Source organism: Scomber scombrus, chromosome 2 (genome assembly GCF_963691925.1).
Source record: "Scomber scombrus chromosome 2, fScoSco1.1, whole genome shotgun sequence".
In the NCBI taxonomy this organism is placed as follows: Eukaryota; Metazoa; Chordata; class Actinopteri; order Scombriformes; family Scombridae; genus Scomber; species Scomber scombrus.
The window spans coordinates 20,439,239-20,457,360 of record NC_084971.1 but is presented as its reverse complement, the minus strand read 5'-3'; the positions used below and the strand labels follow the sequence as shown (position 1 = coordinate 20,457,360).

The following is an 18,122-nucleotide window of genomic DNA, read 5'->3' as shown; positions in this document are numbered from 1 at the left end:
GTCCATCACTGTAAAGGTCAACACACCATGACCTTGGTCCTCCTCCAAACTCCTTGCCCAGCGGTACACTGTCCATTATACATGGAGAAAGTGCTGTAGCCCCCACCCCACACACACACACACACACAGATTGTCCATCACTGCCATCCAGATGAGAAGGTAATTGGGGAAGTTCTGGCGGAGCAAGGCAGCAGCCCCTGACAACATCCAGTGTTCAGAACATGTGTAAGCCAGATGGGTGTTTTTTTCTCCATCAGTTCAATATATCCATTGACACTGTAAGACTCAAATCGAGGCTGTTGCTGCAGCAGCACATCAGACTTCTTGTGATGGAAGTAATGGAAGTGCTTCAGCTTGAAAATCATAATATATAGGAATAGAAAATGGCATTGTATACCACAGGGATTATTTTCACATGGCTGGGAAACAGGGTGGGAATCATGGTTTGGTTTTTTCCACTCTCTACACATCAGACTTGAGATATGAATGTTCCACATGTCCTCCATTATGTAAGTGATCTGTGGAGATACACAAGAAGACTATTGACCTTATGTGTGTTAGCAACAAGGAAGGTCTCCATATCTGTTGTTTTCTCTTTTAACTTGCTGTCTACACTGAGAGTGGGAATATGTTGTGTTGCGTGGGCATACATCTGCTGCTTGTGACCACTGTGTGTCTGCATTTTAACAAATATCTGACCTGTTTTTCAGTATAATGAATAGTGTTATAAACTGTCAGAGCTGAAAGAAAATGATACTTTCTTCCACAGCAGTCAACATGGACTGCTATTTACATACAGCAAGTGAGCTAATTAGATCTGCTGCACAGCGCCTCATTAGCTGGTTACTATAGTCAATAATGATAGTGACTGGTTATATGCATGACAGTAAGATATCAACAGAAAGTTATATAATCCAACCAATGGTTTTGTTCACTTGTTTTATGTAACGCTTGTTTTACCCACCTCATGATTTCATGAGGTTCAATCAATCAGATAGAAACGTTAGTCCAGTTTCTATGACATAGGGTTATTATTGTTATCCAGCTAATTATTTAACATGATACTTTTAATAAAATGTGAATTTTATATAACATAGCTGGGTGAAAATTGTATTTAAATCAATGTTTATGATTATAACTTTTTGTCAGTCTGAATTCAGCCTCCACACCAATAAAAAAGAAGCATTAGTAGCTTTTAGATAGTTTGTGATGACCGTAAATAACTAAATGTAAATCATGATACTGATTTTAAGCATCAGTATCAGGATTGTTCCTGGATGCTTTTCAGGATAGAAACATGAAGCTACTGCCACCACACAAAGTAAACTAGTTGAGTTGTAGATTTGTTAACGCTGTGAGTAAATTTATTTAGTCTGATATCTGCAGTTGATGTGGTCGTGTCAAATGTGATGTATGGTCTTAATGGAAATACAAGATTTTGGTCGGTGAAGGAATGCTATTTCAATGTATGCAGGCGCCTCTGCTATGACATGCGGATGCTTTGAAGGAAATTTTGGTTTATTTGTCCAGGTTTTCAAATATCATTCTCTAAGATTTTTGCGAGAGGAGAATGTAATTTCCAAATAACTCACCATGGACCGTTTTCAAAAGAGCTATTTCTTAGTATTCCCATAGAAGTGTTTTTTAATGCTATCACAAATTAAATTCCATTCATCTCATTTGTGTCATGGATGGAGGCAGAAATCTCAGAAACTATTATCAATATATAGATAAACATCATCATACAACACAGCAACAAATAAGACATCAGTGCTGACATTTCTGAAAAACCATTAGATTCAGTGACATATGCATATCATTGGTAAGACTCATTCATCTAACCCTTAGCAGATGCTTCATCTAATTAAATGTTGTATTTTTATGGTAATTTCAATGTTTAATAGATGTGTTTGGAGAGGACTGCGTGTGTGCGCCTCCGTCAGCTAAAGCTACGTAAACTGTACGTTCTCTGTAACGTTTATGGATGAATGTCAGTGCTGACATGTGGAGAAAGGTGTGACGATCTGTGTCGTGTACACAATGGAAGCTTAAATAACCTGCCAAACTATATTTTTCATCAAGGAGTGGCTTTATGGTTTCCTCTTGCTTGGCGTGAGATTTGTTTGGGCAGCGTCAGAGCGTGAGAAAGAGCCTGGAAGTGTTTGTTGAACGCAAAAACATGAGAGTTGGCAACCCTGATAAACTGCTCTATAAAAGAAGAATGGCCTGCAGACAGCTATGAGGCAAATTCATCTTTTCAATAAACTGTGTGAATTTATTGTCCCTTCAGTGACTGAGCTAACATGATTGCTGATAGATCTTTATTTCCCTATTTAATAAAAATCTTTAATAAATGAAATGACGTACAGGCTGCTACAGTAGTTAAACAGCCAGTCCTGTGTTAGTAATAGTGATCCCCACCCCAAACAAGCCTTTAGAAATCAAACATTTTGTAAGGACATAAGGATGATTTTTGCTGTGCAAGTTCTGCATTGACCAGGCCTTCCACTGTTAGTGTCCCAGCCTGTGCTAGTGGGACCTATTCATATTCTTAGAGAAATTGAGACATTGTGCCAAGGGAATGACCAGATTATCTTTCCTCTAACAGAATCACGTTTTTTGCTTTAATCATTGGGTATATGGCCAAAAACCATTAACATCACTCCCATTCTGGATTGTCAGATTGAAAACAGTGTTGAGCATAAGCGTCTGAATCTGGGCAGCCACACTGAAATGCCATGCCCACTTGACCTCTGTAGACATATTCAAGGAGCTGAGTTGGAGCTAAGAGAAGCATGCACAAAGAATTACTGGCACAAGGCTTTAAAATGTTACCCAGACTTTTGCAGAGCATATCCACGGCATTCAGAGAAGATCATGAAATTCCAAAACTTTCCTCACCTGTCAGCCTGCTTGAGAAAATTAGAATTAGAAAGACCCTTTCCTGGAAGAACATCTAAAGAGTAAAAAGTATACATAAAGAAATAATTCAAATTTCTCTCAAAACTCTCTGCAATGTATTTGTAGTGGTAATATGTCATGTGGTTCAAGCCGAAATTATTCTTCCACTGCAAAACATTTATTTCTGTCTTTGTATGACAATTTTTTTTTCTCATATAACGGATTCCAAATTAAAGATGCAAATTGTTCCCACTATCGTGCCTCATTCAGGGCTAAAGGCACTTCAGCTGTCTCTCCAAAAATGGATGTTTCTATTCATTTGATAGCCTCCATGGTCTTTCAAACCTTGGTGAAAAGGTAAAAAAAATCCCACTCAACTCCAACATCAGGTCAGATAAAGATAATTCAATTCCACTTCATCTGATTTAATTTTCAAGTTGCGTTATGAAATATCTGCAGCCATAAAATAATTCCCTTTACGGCACTGATGTCCATCTGTGCAGATGGCTGAGTCTCCAGTGTGTTCAGTGTCAGAAGGCATTTGACACCCGAGACTGAAAGCCAAAAACCATATTGCAGCAGCTGGTTGTACGCTGTTCATCACCATGCTGCTTCTGGGACTTTTAAGTCATTCCCCTCCGTCTATTTTTATACAGCAGTTTGTCCGAGGGAGGTTTGTTTAACTAGATTAGACGCTGTTTTAATCCTTTTAATACAGCACATCCCATGTAGACATCTCTCAAATCAAAGCACTAATATCCGAGCTACTGCAGTAGCATTTCTGTTACCATCATTATTTATTTTTAATTATTTCATTATTATTTTCAAAGAGAACAGGATCTTGTTATTTTTTCTGGTCATTTTTTCTTCTTTTTTTCTTGTAAATAAAATATAACACTGAGGCTCTTCAGCCACCACGTTACATTTTATTTGGATGGTAGAGATGGATACACACAGGGATTACTTTAGTTAGACAGCACAACAGCCAGGAATTAATCCCTCCATTAACTGGGCTGCGTTACAACTTCTCCCCAGTGGCACTGTTTCCTAAACACAGGGTACTTTGGTGATGCACGGATGCCTGATGCATGTTGTGTCTAATAGCCATTAGTGGTGCAATGTGGATACATAAAGAGCCTTATTCATTATCAGTGAGTAAACCACTGAATTATCTGAACTACTGTCCCGTGAGACATTATTGGGACGATTATAATTGTCAATGCTTTTGATTTGATTCATGAGAGATCAAGGTCATGTTGAGCAATCAATTGATTTGCTCTCTGTGTTTTAATGGCAGGGTGTGGAAGGATGCCTGTAAGGGTTTGATAGAGCCACTTTCGAAAAAGAATGCGCTGTGCTGTCTCTTAAAATCAACTAATTCACCAGAATCACTTGGCATGAAGTGAGGTTGCAGCCAGGTCTCAGTGGTCTCAGACAAGCTATATAAACTTCACATTTTTACTATCCACAAAGATCTTTCTGTGCCTTTAGAGAGCTCAAACTTTTACACTCGGAGGGTTTCTTGCCTTGCTGACTGGCAATGTTTCAGGCCTATGTTGAGTTCAAGCTATCCAACTGCTGCTCCCCTCTGGCCATCTCTCCTTTTTTTCCCTTAACAACTCAGTAGGCTTAAGAGAGATTGACAGGGACTCCAGTGGTCAATACTAGCTTATATACCTTGACATATAGTCAGCAGTTAACTTTGAGATAGCACGAAACAGATGATAGTCTACCAGGCAAACTTTATTCTCGGGAAAATAATAAGACTTTGAATCTACAGCCACCCTAACGCTAACATCGACACATCTTGAGTCTCTGGACATATTACTTTACTCTTGAAGAAAAGTCAGGGGATCACCAAAGTAACTGATTCATCGTCTGGGTGCCATGAATGTCTGTCCAAAATGTTGTACCAATCCATCAAGTACATCTGACCTGCTAGTGGCACAAGAGGAAAATTTGGGGGGGATCAAGTCAGCAGGATTCATCCACTGGGAACAATGAATGTGTGTAGAAAATTCATCATATAGTTGTTGAGATATTTCAGTCTGGATCGAAGGGACTAATATGACCATGCATAACGCTGTGCTGCTAGTGTGGCTAAAATTAATCATATGCTGTAAGTTTTCTGTTACCTGTGTTTCATGAATTTGACAAGTGTGGTAGACCGTGTGGAAGACATGGTAAACTATCACAAATTATAGCATTAAAAGTGCTGACCTAAGACTAATTACCTCAAAACACACTGTAGTAATAGGACTTGGCCTGTGACCTTTGATGAATACTTTCATTCTTGTAAGCTTTTAGTATACCATAATTTTTTTCTCTTCTGACATCTTTTTATCTGTGGGCCACACTTTACAATCTGTTATGATTAAATCAGATATGTAAGATTGATCAGCAGAATCACTGTTACAATAATTCAATTCCCAGTGACCTGATAGTTGTTCTGGCCTGACTTGGACAGTCAACATCACCATTGAAAATATAGCAAGCAAGAATGAGTTGACGCACCAATCAAATCCACTTATCTGGCAACCAACGTCATCACAACACAGCGCATAGCAATCAAGGATAGTATAGCTCCGCAGTCTTACATCTGCAGCTGTGTGTTTACATGTAAGTCTCAAAAAATGGAAGGTCAGAAAAAAAGGAAAGGCGTGGCAGAGAGGGAGAGGCAGAGAAAACGAAAACCCCTTGCCACAGATGCAGCTAAATACTGCAAAATAAGTGACACGTTGGCCAGGAGGGCAGGTCAGTCAAGAACGCCATAGCTTGCTGGTAAAAAATAGTAAAACAGGGCTATGCCAGCATTGGGTCATGCCACATCACCTAGGGAAAGTGTGTCGCCTGACAGGCTACAGTAACGTCTAACAAAAACAACAAAAAATACACTTTTCTATTAATTTGGCCAACACCGTAATATAGGCTATTAATGTAGCCTACTTATACCATAGAAGGCTAGGTAGCCTATGGTATTAAAGTAATTTCACCTTTTTGCATTTTTTTGTTTCGTTGATACTGTGTGGTTTTAATTTGCTGTCTGTTAAGGTTGTTTTTGTGTAGAACCCAGGAGGATAGTGACAGCTATAAGGGATCCAAATAAAGAAGTCTCGAGCATAGAAAAAAATATCCATTGGTCAAATGGAAACAGTGATGTGCGTGAAAAGGGTGGCCTGGAATGGAGTCAAATTCCTAGTCTGAATTATTGTCCAAGTCCGCCATTGCCCCAGAGTGCTGCGAATTAGACAGTAAGAAACACACGTGAAACGTTGAAGGTCAAGTTGAGGGATTTATTAGAGAAGGGTGAATATAAAGGTACTGTATGCAGGGATTCTATTCTCTGAGCAAACCACAACTAGTCAAACCTCTCTGTCTATATTTATACGCTACACAACTTCCAATCAAGGTCATCATAGTTAGTGACATAATCATTAAATAAATTGAATTTAAAAAGGCAATACAATAGACCATAAGTGTGCTTTGGAAAAAAACACAGTATGGATTATTATTATAATCATCAGGAACAAGGAAACTACTTGGATGCCGACACTTCCAGGTATCTTAAACATAAGTTATTCCTAGCACTACAGGTTAACATTCAAATTAAAAAAAAATATCAAGAGGGAGCATACCAACATTGATATATTCCCTATAGAGTAACTCCTCTACTGAACCATTCAGGATTTCCATTCAGACAGCTTAAATGAGTATACAAGCAGCCAGTCAGTAGCACGTTAATGATATAGCTAGAATATCAACTGCCACAATTTTTTTTAATGCCACTCTTCCTCTTCCTCTGATATGTTTTTTTTATTTTTTATTTTTTTACTCTTTCATATTTTCAAAAGTAGTTGTATTTGTGTCACATTTTGGCTCTCACATATTAAGCTAGAATAAGATCGATAAATAGTGTTGGGTGTGTGCTGGCTGCCTGTGAACCTCGAGGCCCACAGTCTTCACAGGAGCCGTTGTGTGGCAGTTTAATACGTACTGTAGTCCTCCTGAGGTGTCACCAAGCACACACAGGGCAAACAGAGGTGGGTTAACACAATAAAAAAAGGGACTTCAACTTGTCACCGTCATGTTTTGTTGTTTTTCTTGGGTAAGCGTGATTTTTTTCTTCTTTTTTTTCTTTTTAGAATGAGTCCATGGCCTTGAATTCGCTGAGGGCCTGGACAGGGGAGATGTGTTTCTTCTGGGAGCCTCGTCGCACACGTGTCTGGCACTCCTCGGGCTTCTCCCTTTTTACCAGAGGTTTCTTCTCAGGGGCCTTCATACGCCAAGACACCACGGGTGAGTTGATGGCTGCTGTTCCATACACCTTCTGGTATTTGGTAGAGGCTACATAAGATGCCTTTACAGTCAGCACCACTGCGTTCATTAGGTTTTTGGCTGCTTGGATTAGGGAGGTGGCACTATCCAGCTGCAAGAGGGCAAGGAGAGTTGGAAGAGAAAGAGAGTCAAGTCAAAATAAGTTTCCATAAAGAAAAAAAGTTTTTTTTGACTTTTTTGCACTCAACAGACACATTAGGACATATTATCTACATACAGTACCTAGGAGGTCTTCGCTGCAACAGACAATAAGGCAGGATAAAAATGTGGCTCTCACTACATGACATCTTATTTGCGTAGTTCTTAATTAGCAGAGGCAGGGGTCAGGTGTACCTCTGTCTCTGTCTGTTTGTTTGGCTGGCATTTAAGGGTCGGTGGCCAGTGGGCCCCCTTCTACCTCATGCTGAGGCGAGTCAAATGCTTAGATTTAATGAGTGTGGACTCCAGCTGGCCACAATGAAAAGGTTAAAAACTCAGCAGGGCTTGCATATCTCACATGGAGTCCTGAGAAATTATCAAGAATTGTATCGACACATGATGCAAAGAAACCTAAAGCAGAGGAAAAAAAGAAAAATCTGAAAATAATTATTAGAACAAATCATACTAAGGCAGTTCATAAGGGCACCTTTCACAGACAAAACAGAAGGAATGCATTATTTCTTTATTATAATATTTAATATCTATGATATCTAAATTCAGGATATGAACCAATACAGAGTAACACAGTGCCTTTTTTTCCTAGTGCCTACTGACATTATTTTAAAGGTTGTTCAAATCAAAATGATATTGTTTTTTAAGAAAGCAATGATACCATTTTATGACTACAACTTCCAGAGTTCTTTTTCCATAGTTTTCCTGTTAAAAGGTTTGTTTTGGGGAGCTTTTCCTTATCTAAAGATATAGGGTACCATATGCTGTAAACAGCAAATAAAAGTTCACTTCACTTGTGTCATTGAAGGCCTGATACCTGATCAGTTTAATAAGGTTAATATTGGCTGTGAATTTACTCCAGTAGACATAGAATTGGTGTAGTACTTAATAAAACCAATACATGTACATAGATACCTCAGTAAAGGGAGATACAAGGGGTTTATTGCATGATCGCTTTTTAGAGGTAATCACAGTTCACCAAATGATTACATCAACAATACAGAATGAATGAATGAATTTAAAAAGGAAAGCCACCTGACATCTACGTCTCTCTGCAGTTGTATTGAGTAACTTCCCCTTAGTTAGAACTAGAGAGTATGTATTAGATTCATGAAGAGATTCAATTCCTTCATATATAGTCATCTGTCAGCTTTGCAGATATATTTCTTAGAGGTGTTATTCTTAGAGGTGACATCATGAGGGTCAAATTAATTAATATTTTTTCATTAAAAGTGAAAGCGTTAAGCCAGGGAGTGAACAATATGCAGAAAAATTAACATGTATGTTTTTTAGTTTTTCATGAAATAAAAGATAATTAATGAAACAATTCTCTAAAAATATCTATCACGTGATTATGTTGCATGGCAACAGTATTTCAGGAAAGGTTTGAATGAATTTAGGTTTATTTCACATTGTTGACTATATTTCTTCACATTCTGCAACATACAGTGTCTGAAAAGCAGAAATGTCAAATGTAAGCAATATGGGATAATTAACTGATTTCAGTTTGAGCAGTAATAATAGGGTTCATGAGGCATGAAAAATACAAATGGCAAAAAGCCTGCGGTGCATCTTTCTGGTATTATTAGATGGTAATCGGTCTGAAATAATTGCATCAGTCTCAATCTGCATGACCTTTCATCTGGTCCTCCAAGCTTCATTATGACCTTGAACTAAAAGGTTTGCTCACCCACAGTGCAGAGCATAAAATATTGGTCAAGTCTAGTAATTCAAGCCTAAAAGCCCATCTAACACATCAGTGGTATCGAGCTGGTCATGTGCTGTTCTGTACGGACGGACTTACCCCAGACACGATGAGCTCTCCACCCAGATTCTGAACCTCAGCTTTCACCTTGCTGCAGATGTTGAGCTGATGACAATACAGGGCAATTCTCTGCAGATAGGCCAGAAGATCCTTCTTGCACGCTGAATCAGGGCACTGAATTAAGACAAAGAAAATGACACAGACCAATAAATAATCGCCATACATTAAATGGCAACTAGTTTTTATTAGGCAGCCAAATGTGGTTTGACATACTGTTCTTTTAATGCATGCAATTTTGCTGCCACCTGTTTTGAGCATCACAATATTCCAATTCTGTGATAGCCTATAAAATGATGATGATCGTGCCCATAACATTTCTGTAGAACATGGCAAAGACTGAGGTTACTTCGCAGTATCTGCTATTGCAAGGTTGGTCTCATGTTGGCTTCACTAAATGTGGTCTGACACACATGTGGCATATTTATAATCTTCGTGTGACATTAAGGAATTATGTCTAACTAACCATTTGCTTGATTTCAATTTGTTTGTTTCACACTTGCAAATTGCCAAAATGCAAAGTAGCACAGTGACATCTCACTTCATGTTCGATTTTCTTTTGTTATATTTTTCTCAGTTTGATGAACAGCTTGATTTAAATGTTGGGTATATCCATTCTGTGTTTTAGGTTGACACTGGATCAGCTGTATGGAACTAAAAGCCAACAGTAGGTTGGAAGGGATATACAATTATAGGGCATCAGGGGAAAAAATTATAGGGCATCAGGGGAAAAAAACACCTTTCAAGGTGTTTAAAGCTGTTTAATACAAAACCATAAACTGGTTTTAAAGAGTGCAGTGTATGTTTATTTCTATATAGGTCGGACATGTGAAAATTCAATTAGAATAGATTGGTAGAGAATGGTGTAATGGTCTCTATGGGGCATTTGTAAAGCATAAAATCAAAAACAATCCCAACAAAATCAGTGGGGTTCCAGCATTTTCCATTGCTAATTACACTTCTTTGCACAGAGCGAGAGATACGTTGTTTGACAATTTATTTCAGTTGTGGTTTGCTGCAGGTATGACTTTCAAAGGAAAGTTGAGTTACACTGCAGGGTGTCAGACTCATTCATTTCACATAAAACAAATTTGTCACAGTGTGTTGCAAAATACGAAAACAGATCAATCAACCATGAATAGACACAATACTTTGAAATACATAAAGACTTCCATTGCAGCCACTCACTGTATGTGTCCCTCTTTTTTTGTTTTGTTCTAGCAACCAAAAGTTCTGAACTGGTCCTGCTGGTCTTTAGGCTACTTCGACAGCCAAACGGAACGTACAGTGCAGCAAATCGACCAACAGGGAATACGAGGACAGCTTCCTCTGGTCTCCTTCTATCACACAGTTTGCCCCTATTATTCCATCTGGAAGCCTTCCAGGTGTCAGCTATGGCCCACTAAGCTCCCAGTGGGTTAAGAACACTGCATCAGCTGCTTAAACACTGTGAGCATCATTTTGTAGCAACACCTTTCTTCTGGCCATTAATATTAAACGGTCTTAACTAGGACATTCAGCAGCACAGTGTGGGGAAATGCACAGCTCATTTCCTTGTCTTGTGGGCTTGGGTAGAGGGGGGATGGCAAGTTAAACATCGAGCTGTGATATGAATATACCCCCTCCAGGACTTGCAGCTCTACTAGCTGCCCATCCTTTTTCCTTCTCTCTGAGGGGAGGCCTCTCATGCTAAGACAAATATCGACTGGCCACAAGTGCCCTTCACTGATGGTCACAAAAATCCAGTACGGTCTAACTGCTATCTGGTGAAATTGTTGTTTCTTCATCTCTACTAATATTGGAAAGAACAATTCAAAGAATGGTTAAACATCTATACTTATGGCCACTATCAGGGCAGGATTTTCAGTTAACAGTTAATAAAAGCAGGGCTGCCACCAGCACCAGCTTCCTCTCAGTTAGTGTCGCTGCATGCAGACGGATGTGGAGCTGCTAGCTCATAGAGCAGCCAGTGAGGCAGAGGGAAGCATCTCCTTGGGCGTTATCACTGCACCGCCAGTCCTGGATAGCATCGCTGCTAACTGCACTTCACACTGCTGGCACATACACATACTTCTGCCCCAGGCAAGTTTGATGTAGACATGACACATTTGTTCCCTATTGTACACTTGACTAATAGTCCATTTCTTTCACCGATTCCCTGTTGATGTAAATAAACACTACGGCCCATTACTTTGCCAGGCCCATTGAAGCTCCCCCCTTCTCTCCCCTCTGTCCATCACAGCGAAACAACATTCATTACAGACTACTGAGGAAACACTGTGTGGTTCACTGCCTGACTTTTCTCGACCTCTCTGAAATTCTTCATTACTTCAGCACTTCTCTCAACATTTTGGGAATATTTCTTTTTTAGTTTTAGTCAAGACAAATAGTTAAAGCTCCCTTTTTTTGGTTGTTTTATCACATAATTGGCCCCAAAAGTAATGAAACATGCTCCCGAAAGATAATCCAGGTAGGAAGATGATGTGAACTCTGATGCTTAGATGAGGGCAACACACTATCTAGGGGGGGTCTGTCAAAACATGAGTCACACTTCACACTGATGCTGCATTTCTAAACAGGCTGAAACTAACCATTCCTAAATTACTCTGACTGTACAAAAGAGAGTAATTACCTGATATTTTATTTTCAACTTCACATCATTGCACTTTTCTATACTATTCTTATATCTGCTCTGTTATAGATAGATTTTTTTTAATGAAATGAAAGCACAATGACGGATTCAACTAAAGCGTGTTACACACCTTCTAGCGGATTGGGTCACTACAGCGATGTTAAGCTGTCACTTGCCAGTTTCCGTTTGAGAAGGCTGGTAATCTTTCTATTTGCTCATTCTGTTTCTGGCATCTCCGCCAAAGACTGAGCACTGCTGTGATCTAGTACATCCTGAAACCCCTCATTATAGTTGAGTGAGTACCATATGTGCACTCCACCATATGCACTTCAAGTTCCACATTGGAAACATCACCGTTAGAAAAACAGAACAATCTTAGTTATCTGGTTTTCCCATTATGGCTCTGCAATAAAGGTTTTCAGTTCTTATGACAGATTTCAAAGGCATAAAAAAATAATTTGTAAAGGTGGCAAAATCAAAGTAAAGTCATATTAAAGAGAAAATGGGGGTGTCTGACATGGCTAAGACTTGGCAGGTGAGTGATGTCACCAGCATAAGTGTCCCATCCTTTTTGACCTGTGACTCAAGACAAAACATTTTCAGCTTGTAACTTCTCACAGTTTATGATCATGATTTGGTGTGTGAGCTGTGAAGAAGTGAGTGTTGTTGTTGTTGTTTTTTTTACTTTTCATGTTGCTTAATTTGAAGGATTTTTACAGAAAGCTATAAAAAGACATATCTGGAAAATAAACACACACAAATATATTTTTCTTTCTTTCTTTTCTCACTGCCTTTAATAATAATCATTGGCTTAACTGATGTCCAAAATATCAGGGCTGTCATGTTCAATTAGCATGGAGCAAATATTAAAAAATGCATAAACAGACATGTCAGTATTAGGTGATCAAAATTAAAGCAACAGGTGAGACTGACATCTTTTGGGAAAATTGATTAAAACAATAAATAAGAAAAAACTGAAAAAAACTTTAAAAACCTCTTAGAATAAAATAACACTTTATGTGTGGTCAAACTAAAACAAAACTGTCTTTATAATTTTTGAAAAGCTGACAAGATACAAGATTTTCACTCAGGAACAGCTTTTATTTTAGAAGCTAGATTATACTGACTCTTCTCTAGCCAAAACTGTTAAACTGTAGCTTTTGTCTTTCCAGAAAAGCCTTTTAATTACACATCAGACACACTTGATTTCACTGCTGTCAGTAGAGGCGACAGGAGCTTTGCGCTTGTTGTTTAGGACTCAATGCGACAGAGGCTTCCGCTGTGACAACTAAAGTGAAACCTGGAGTACATCATAGAATGAATACTTAGCTTCAAACTTGGATGCAGCATTTATAAACTGTAATATGACACTCTTGTGCTTATTTAAGTTGTGCAACATTCACCAATGTTCAACATGAACATGAATGCAATGCAAAAGAAACATCCTGGAGGATGAGAAATGAATCCAGAAGAGGAAATCAGAGTTATAGAATTAGGCTGATGATACTTAATTAATCAAATTAATCCTGCTGTCAAAATGCTGTCATATGAAAAGATACAAACCAAAATCGATTGATGACACTATCAATAAATACAGCTAGTTCCCAACCAATACACTGTTTACTCCTGTTTGAGTACAGCTTGGTAGAACTACAGTGGTCAGCTGTTTTAGAAAATAGAACCTTAAAAAAGAAAACCATATATAACACAAATACAGAATATCACTGGATTTAATTTTTATTTTTCGTGGCTCCATGTTTAGCCATTATTAATATAAACATGCTTTTCATTGCCGTACAGTAAAAACAAATGAAAGTAAAGACAGCAACAGCTACAGCACAGGTTCATTTTAAACCAAATGGAACCAACACATCAAACAAAATGATGCATACTGTTACGTGCCTGAGAGACATAATACTGAACAATCAATGTATGTCTCACAAAAGGTACACTGTGTCTGTAGGAGGCATACTTAAAGAATGAAGTGGAGTGGGGAAAATGGAGTGAGAGAAATAGAGTAGAAAAAAGGCATTGCTGGAGTGAAATGGGGTGAGGTGCCTCGAGGGGATTTTCTACGTCAAGTGCTGTGCTTAAATGACTATGAAAGAGCTCGCCGTCCTCCCAACCTTCCACGCAGAATTGCCTTCTGCTTCACACGTGTTCATCAATAGGGCTGATGCGGAGTTATGGTGACAAGGTTTGCTACTTAAGGGACCTGTCTGAGAGCAGCAGAGCATCCTTTATTCTTAATGTCAAGCCACAGTGTTCCTGACAAGCACAGGTTACCCACAATAATGTGTGAATGCGAAATACTTGTAGTCTTCATCAAGAATAGAGACAGATAATCAAGGTTATGTTATTTGTTTTGTAGTTCCATTAAGGTGGTTGATAAAAGCATGCTTTTGCTGTTTTAACTTTTAATAACTCATTCCATTTAGTGAATGGGATGTCAAACAGATGCTACAAATACCTCATATAAAAACACTTTTATGATAAATACATGTTGGAAATAAAAAGGTCTTCATGACCCTCTTTATTTCCTCAATACAGCTATGATGTCTCTGGAAGTGTAACAGAAGGCTTTGAATATTCAGTAAACACAGATCCAGGAACCATTTAAGTGAGAATTAAAAATGGCAAGCCACCTGCTCTTTTCATTACAGCAACTGTTGATTCAGACACAGGCTCTGCCAGTGATTTGCCATGTGACAGATTCACTCCCACCAAAACCCTGTTGAACACTGATCATCCCTCGGCAACCTACATGCCAAGAAATGAATACATAAGTACACAAACACAAGTTCTTGCTTACATTGTCCTTTTTGTCCCAGATCCTGCTCATAACAAGACACATAAGCCGTGACGCAGACTGAGCTGAGACTGCTTTCTGAAACAAATGTACTTACATGGAAACATTCAAAAATGTTTACATACAGTATATGGCTCATACAGATTTTAACTCTTGTTTTGTTTTTCTATCTCTGTTTGTGGTAATTACTGTATAACAGACAGAGTTTATGCATTCATAGCCTGAAACTTTGCTCTGTAGTATGCACTACTGCAATATGCTCTGGAGAGCAGGATAGTGTGACATGAGGAGAACTGTGCCAGCTTTGACTAAAGATGCCTTCTGGTCAGTTGAAAGCTCAGCGTACTCTGAGGCCACCCAAAGTGACAGGAATTGAGCACTGTGCTCACAGCAGAAGACTTGGTGATACACAGCATAATGTTGTGAAATTTCATATTGCCGCCAAAAGGCAAGAAGCGAATAATGAGAATGCACAGTGGATGGTGAAAATCATACTTGAATACTGGTATAGTGCATCCTTAAAGTGCACTTTATGTAACCTCTCAGGAATGCACACTACCCCGAAGAGAAGCTGGCCTCCTAATGAATATAGAATAATTCTAATGAGAATAAAATGCTTTCACAGGAAATACTGATGAAAGCTTTTCCCAAGTTCAGGGTAATATACTGCAAAGCGGTTGAGTTTTTCATTTATTTTTATTTGTTGTTAGCATGACATCTGAAAAGCATGTTAGCATTGACTAGACGACACGTTTTTTATTACCTGCTCTATATCCAGATTCCCTTAAACAACAACAACAACAAAAAATGAACAATGGATGACAAACTCTCTGGCACTTATAGCTATCCCAGTGATTACCTGTATTTTGAAGGATCCAGACAGAGATTGAACATGTCTATTATCTTTGATTAAAGCTGCTATAATCCTTGGAACATGGTGGAGCAAAGTGCCAGATATTTCCCTCAGGAGTTGGTGAAGACCAAAACAGAGCCGAAAGAAGAGTGAATACTGGACGAGCAGTACGTTCATCAGGTGGCCAGACACACTAGTTTAATTAAATGCTAAAGCACTCTGTGTCTGCTGAATGAGTAAATGTTTACTGACATATTCACTGTATCAACTCTATGAGGTAATGATATGTGATTGTTGTGTTTACAGCAGGTTAAATATATAATTCTAAGGATTTTACAGACTGTTTTAAATGATGATTCACTCTGTGCATTCTAGTCTTCAGTATTGACTGTTTATACACACTTATGTACATAAAAGACATTTTTTCCCCAATATCTTTATTCACAACATAACTTTTGAGGACTCGCTTGAAAACGAGATGGTGCCTCTCAAGGGGTTTTAATTCTGTAAAAAAGTGCAGCAATTCTTTAAATTCGACACATGATCCTGAAGGTAGAGCAACTTTTTTGGTGAACATGTGAACAGGCCTCATGTTGGTTGCATGACTTGTGAAAAAGATTTGATTATTTTAAATGTTGATGTGGGCTCCAATATTTGTTCAGCATAGGGAGGAAGCCCAGTGTCTGATACTGAAACCAACCATAATTATTCCAAGGGTTTTCTGGCTAACAGCAGTTGCAATTACAATGACAACAGGCTGCCTTAATAAATCAGCTAGTCTTGTGCCAAAGTTTATTTTCACTGCTTATTAGAGACGGATGAAATGGAGAACATTATGCATTACCTGCAGTGCTACTAGCATTCTGAAATAACTCCCACTCCATTTGCTGTACACACACATACTCCTATTTCTTTGCACTCCCATCTACCCTCAGCACAGCACTGATTGATTAGATATTGAAAATGGTCTGTCGGCGTGTTTTAGAGAGGTACTCATCTGATAATGAATGCAACACCTCGGTTGGGAACTAATTATATTAGAGACACAACTTGGTTCTGCTGTCTTGCTCTCTCATTGTTGGCCCCATAGGGAGACAAAGTCTTGCAGCAATACAGCCCACCCCTCCAGCTGGGCTCGTCAATGCCCACATTAAAGATTTCCAATGTCCATGCCCACTTAGTCTAACTCAGAATTTGCTCCGCCGCCAGCTACGATGACAAAGTCAGAGACAGTTTCAAACTGATGGAAAGTATAATGTTAAAAATGACAGTGACAGACACAAATTAAGTTGCAAAGCTACCTGATCTGCGACAGCACGGGCCAGATGGTCCATCCTGGAACCAGCCTCTGCAATCTTCTTAGCTGCGTTAATCACATCTGACGAGTTCTTCAGGGGGCCTTTGCCTCTGGGATAATTCAAGGCGTGAGAGAAGAGGAAAAAAAGGAATGTGGGTGGAGATGCAGAGGCAGAAGACATGCAGAGCTTCCCTTTTAAAGACTGATCTCACCCCTGTGTCACACAAACACGTACAGCAGCTAATTTGATGTTGCTGGCAGGAGGAATATAATACATTACAATTGACCAACAGTAGACGATTCACCAGATAATGGATGTAACAAATACAGTATACCTTTGTCCCTAATGATGTATCATACTGATATGCTTTGAAGTAAAGGAAATACAAGGTTTAAAGAGCAAACGGGAGTCTATTCAGAGCGGTTACAAAAGGAAAATAAAACAGGAAACGGAAATAATAGCCAACAGTGGAGCCTGTAATATGGGTTCTGTTCTTTTTTAAAAAAAATGTAATTTGCCAACACGGGCAAAGTTAATGTGGCAAAGATAAGTGTGTTTGTCTGTGCATAATGTCTCATTTTTAGTCAGTGCAGAGAAGTTTCCACTCAGTTTGTTCATGCCAATATGAATCACTGGGGTCAATGCCAAGTAATAATGGTGCAGTCACAGCACCACAGCCATAATCATTCCTGACTAATCAATCATGGCTCTGACGTTTCATTCTATTTAAAAGGGGAGGGGTCTTTAGTCTATTTTGTCCCATGTCATATAATTGTGGTGTGGATCAGAACTCCATGCATGAGACAGATAACAGATAGATAACATTGAGACATGAAGGGTTTACCAGATATGTCGATGCCAGATGGGGGAGATTGAAAGCAAAGCTGTTTGCTTTTAGTAAACATAAGATACATGACTAAATGTAAACAGATTACTGTATCTGTTACAGTATGTCTTTGAATCACAGCAACACCACATAGTCATGATCAAAACAAAGGTTGTCTGGGTCATTGCCTTTAACAAAACAGCTACAGCTATGGAGCATCACAAAGATGAGACTGCTTCTCTGCATTCCAGCTTGTTGTCACTTTTGTTTAAACTAAAAATCTGCTCCAGACATGTTTTACGAAATATACTTGAATGATAATTTGTGACAACAAAAACACTGATAACCTCTTTGAATATTTTTTTTAATTACTTTCGGTCCTTCTACCTCATTGAAAAATGAACAGAACATGGTTACATTGGTTACATTGGTTGTATGATATATGGGTGCTGAATGTTTCAAGTTTCTATGTCACATTTTATATAAATTGCATACT

The 18,122-nt window shown here is 38.7% G+C and overlaps 1 protein-coding gene across 1 annotated transcript in view; it reads right to left on the bottom strand.

The window, feature by feature from the left end:
* Positions 1–6,561: 6,561 nt before the first annotated feature.
* The window catches only part of ctnna2 (catenin (cadherin-associated protein), alpha 2), a 338,533-nt gene continuing 326,972 nt past the window's right edge, over positions 6,562–18,122 (bottom strand). The window contains exons 16-18 of the mRNA XM_062427945.1: positions 16,804–16,909; positions 9,191–9,325; positions 6,562–7,327 (exon numbers count right to left, since the gene is read on the bottom strand). Of these exons, the coding sequence (XP_062283929.1) occupies positions 7,040–7,327; positions 9,191–9,325; positions 16,804–16,909 (529 nt within the window). The 3' untranslated portion in view covers positions 6,562–7,039. The remainder of the gene's footprint in view (positions 7,328–9,190; positions 9,326–16,803; positions 16,910–18,122) is intronic.